The sequence below is a fragment of the Camelus dromedarius genome, chromosome X (genome assembly GCF_036321535.1).
Source record: "Camelus dromedarius isolate mCamDro1 chromosome X, mCamDro1.pat, whole genome shotgun sequence".
Lineage (NCBI taxonomy): Eukaryota > Metazoa > Chordata > Mammalia > Artiodactyla > Camelidae > Camelus > Camelus dromedarius.
This window is the reverse complement of record NC_087472.1, coordinates 11,728,893-11,731,700: the sequence shown is the minus strand read 5'-3', so window position 1 is coordinate 11,731,700 and position 2,808 is coordinate 11,728,893. Positions and strand designations below refer to the sequence as shown.

The following is a 2,808-nucleotide window of genomic DNA, read 5'->3' as shown; positions in this document are numbered from 1 at the left end:
GTGTTGGTTTCTGGTGTATGGCATAGTGATTCAGTTACATATATATATATTTATATGTATATATATATATATATAAATATATATATATTCTTTTTCATTATAGGTTATTACAAGGTATTGAATACAGTTCCCTGTGCTCTACAGTAGGTCCATGTTGTTTATCTATTCTATGTATAGTAGTGTGTATCTGCAAATCCCTTGCTGCCTTTCTTGCACTGCTACATTTCAATCCTCAGGAAGCAGCCAGATCATAACCCTTCCCTAGTTAAGACACATCACAGGTGTCCCAGCACACTAAAAACAAAACCCCAACTCCTTAATGTGGCCTACACAGTCCTATATCTGACCCCTGCTAGCCCCTCCAATCTCCTCCTCTCCCCTCACTGCCGCCACCCAGTCAGTCCACTGCACCTGAGCCTCAGTTCCCTTCTCTCCATCCAGTAAAATACGTGCTCTCCCCTGCTCTGTGTGCTCGTACTTGCCGTTCCCCTGCCTGAAATGCAGAGCGACTGACTACTTCTCGTCCCTTAGACCTCAACTCCTTGGAGAGAGAGGCCCTCCCAGTCCACCCAAGCTGAAACACCCCCTCCAATCCTAGAGATCCATTTCATTCTGTTCACTGCACTCATTGTAGGCAGAACTGACAGCACTGGGGCCAGTTTATCGTCCATGACGAAACTTCCCGCTTCAGGCTCCATGAGGGCAGTGCATTCGTATTCCTTAGCACCTAGCACGGTGGCTGAAACACAATAGGTGACTGGTGGGGACTTTTAATATATAAATAAATTTAAAAATATGTTGTATATCTTTCCATATTTGTTACCATTTTTGTAATGGCTGCATATTTTCCCATTGTAAAATATACTATCATTCATTCCCTCAAACATCTTATCATTGTAAGAACTCAGTGTCAAATAAGAGTTCTGGGAATGGACCTTGGAATCACAGACGTAGATTAACTACTTACATCCTATGTAGTTTGATACTGGTTCTTAATCTCTCTGTGCCTAACCCAGTTTCCTATCTGAAATAATAGTGTCTGCCTCACAGAGTTGCAGTGAGTATTAAATAACAGAATGTAAGAGGCTTGGGATCAGGCCATGCTCCTAGGAAATGGAAGTGAAATTGCTTTATTTTGCTTTTACCTGAAGTGGCAAAGTCGCTGCCCAGTGCTTTCCCCTCCTGGGCAGTCCTTTACCATTAGGACAGAACCCAGCCCAAAGAGACTAATTGACCCTCTCTCTTCTTCCTCATTTGACCTCCCCTTTGCACAGACTCTGATGGAGTTTGGGGCCCCTGCACTCTATTTGTGAGCAATGGCAAATGCCGGGTGAAGAGGATGAGGCTAAGGACACGCCCAAGCCCATCAGCTGACTACGCGGCAAAACGGAGACTGAAAAATACCTTCAGCTCCTCCTGCCGGAACCAGAGGATTGGGGAACTCTTGGGACCCCAGAAAATCGTGAAATAAAGTGAGAGGAAGTGGTCTGACTGGAAACTGTCCATGTTTAAAGTCAACCACACTCCAGCTACCACTGTCACTTGTGTCTCTGATGGTTATAACCTTGGTCTTAAATTGGGGAAAATGTGAAGCAACAGTAGACTCGCTCACTTACCAGGAAAAAAGGAAGCATGTTCTCTGGACTCTGAAAATGTCTATTCTTGGGTTCTGCCCATAATGAAACTTTATTGAAAAACTGACACCAAATAGGAGATCACTGTTGTATATGAGACAAAATTAAACATAATTACATTATCTTTATAGAGTAACTAAAATTACCAAACTGATAAGGCTTTCTGCAATATAACCCAGATTCAAGAAGTCATGGTGATCATCAGTGTTGCTTTCTTCTAAATGAACACCCTTCTGTTGTTACTGAGTCCAAACTCACTCTGCTCGTCTCACAACAGGCCAATAAATCAGGAGATGAGGTGTTGGGGCAAGGAATAACAACTCTATTGAGAAAGCCAGCAGACTGAGAAGATGGGGGAGTGATGTCCTGGAGAACCATCTTCCCCAAGTGAGAATTCAGGTTCCTTTTATACTAAAAAGGGGAGGGGGTGTGGTTGGTTGTTGCAAACTTCTTGGTGTCAGAATCCTTTGTTCTTGCAGCTGTGCACCTAGGTCAGGTCATGGTGTCCCTGTAAACCTCCAACAAGACATATGTTATTTTCTATTCTACAAGTTTTTATCTCTATATGAATGGAAAAGTGTTATACCCTTAAAGGTCAGAGCCTTGAGAATGGGCAATCCTGTGTATTTCAGGCTCTAGGCAACATCCTTTTACAAAAGGTGCAGAACCAGCCTGACTAAGCACAGGAAACTGAGCGCAGGGTTAGAGCCAAAGGAAGAGATCTAATATGGAGTCAGATGTGTTCTTCCCTACTACACGGTGAGCCTGGTCTTTCCTTCTGTGGGTTGGCACAACTCTGCTGAACAACTGACACAAAGAACTACCGTCTGAGCACAGCTGAAAATTGTGGCAATCTTGTAGCAACCTGGACCTTTTACATCCATAAAATAAGAATCTGGACTCTGAACTAGCCATTTCTTTTTATGTTTTTCCCTTTCCTCTTCCAAGGATGAATATAGTAAAGCTCTAGCCACAGATATGTTGATTCTTTTGCAAGCCCAGCCCATCCGTATCTCTCACTTATATTCCAAATATATGTTTCATATCCAGATGGGAGGAGGGATGAAAGGGATAGAGACAAAGAAATGTTTATTTGATTTACATCTTATCTTGCAGAAAATTGACACTGCTGGAAAATGAAATTCTATACCTCAGGTTTTTCTTAACCAAAATC

At 42.6% G+C, this 2,808-nt stretch overlaps 1 protein-coding gene across 1 annotated transcript; it reads right to left on the bottom strand.

The window, feature by feature from the left end:
* Nucleotides 1–1,835: 1,835 nt before the first annotated feature.
* LOC135320198 (small ribosomal subunit protein eS27-like) lies at nt 1,836–2,518 on the bottom strand. Its single transcript, XM_064482911.1, has 3 exons — nt 2,393–2,518; nt 2,221; nt 1,836–1,867 (listed from the first exon to the last, which is right to left on the bottom strand). Exons 1-3 carry the CDS (start codon nt 2,516–2,518, stop codon nt 1,836–1,838), a joined length of 159 nt encoding a protein of 52 aa, XP_064338981.1.
* Between the last annotated feature and the right edge of the window lie 290 nt (nt 2,519–2,808).

Excerpts from the sequence above, each read along its gene's own strand:
- LOC135320198 (XM_064482911.1), bottom strand. The coding sequence starts at position 2,518 with ATGGATGTAAAAGGTCCAGGTTGCTACAAGATTGCCACAATTTTCAGC.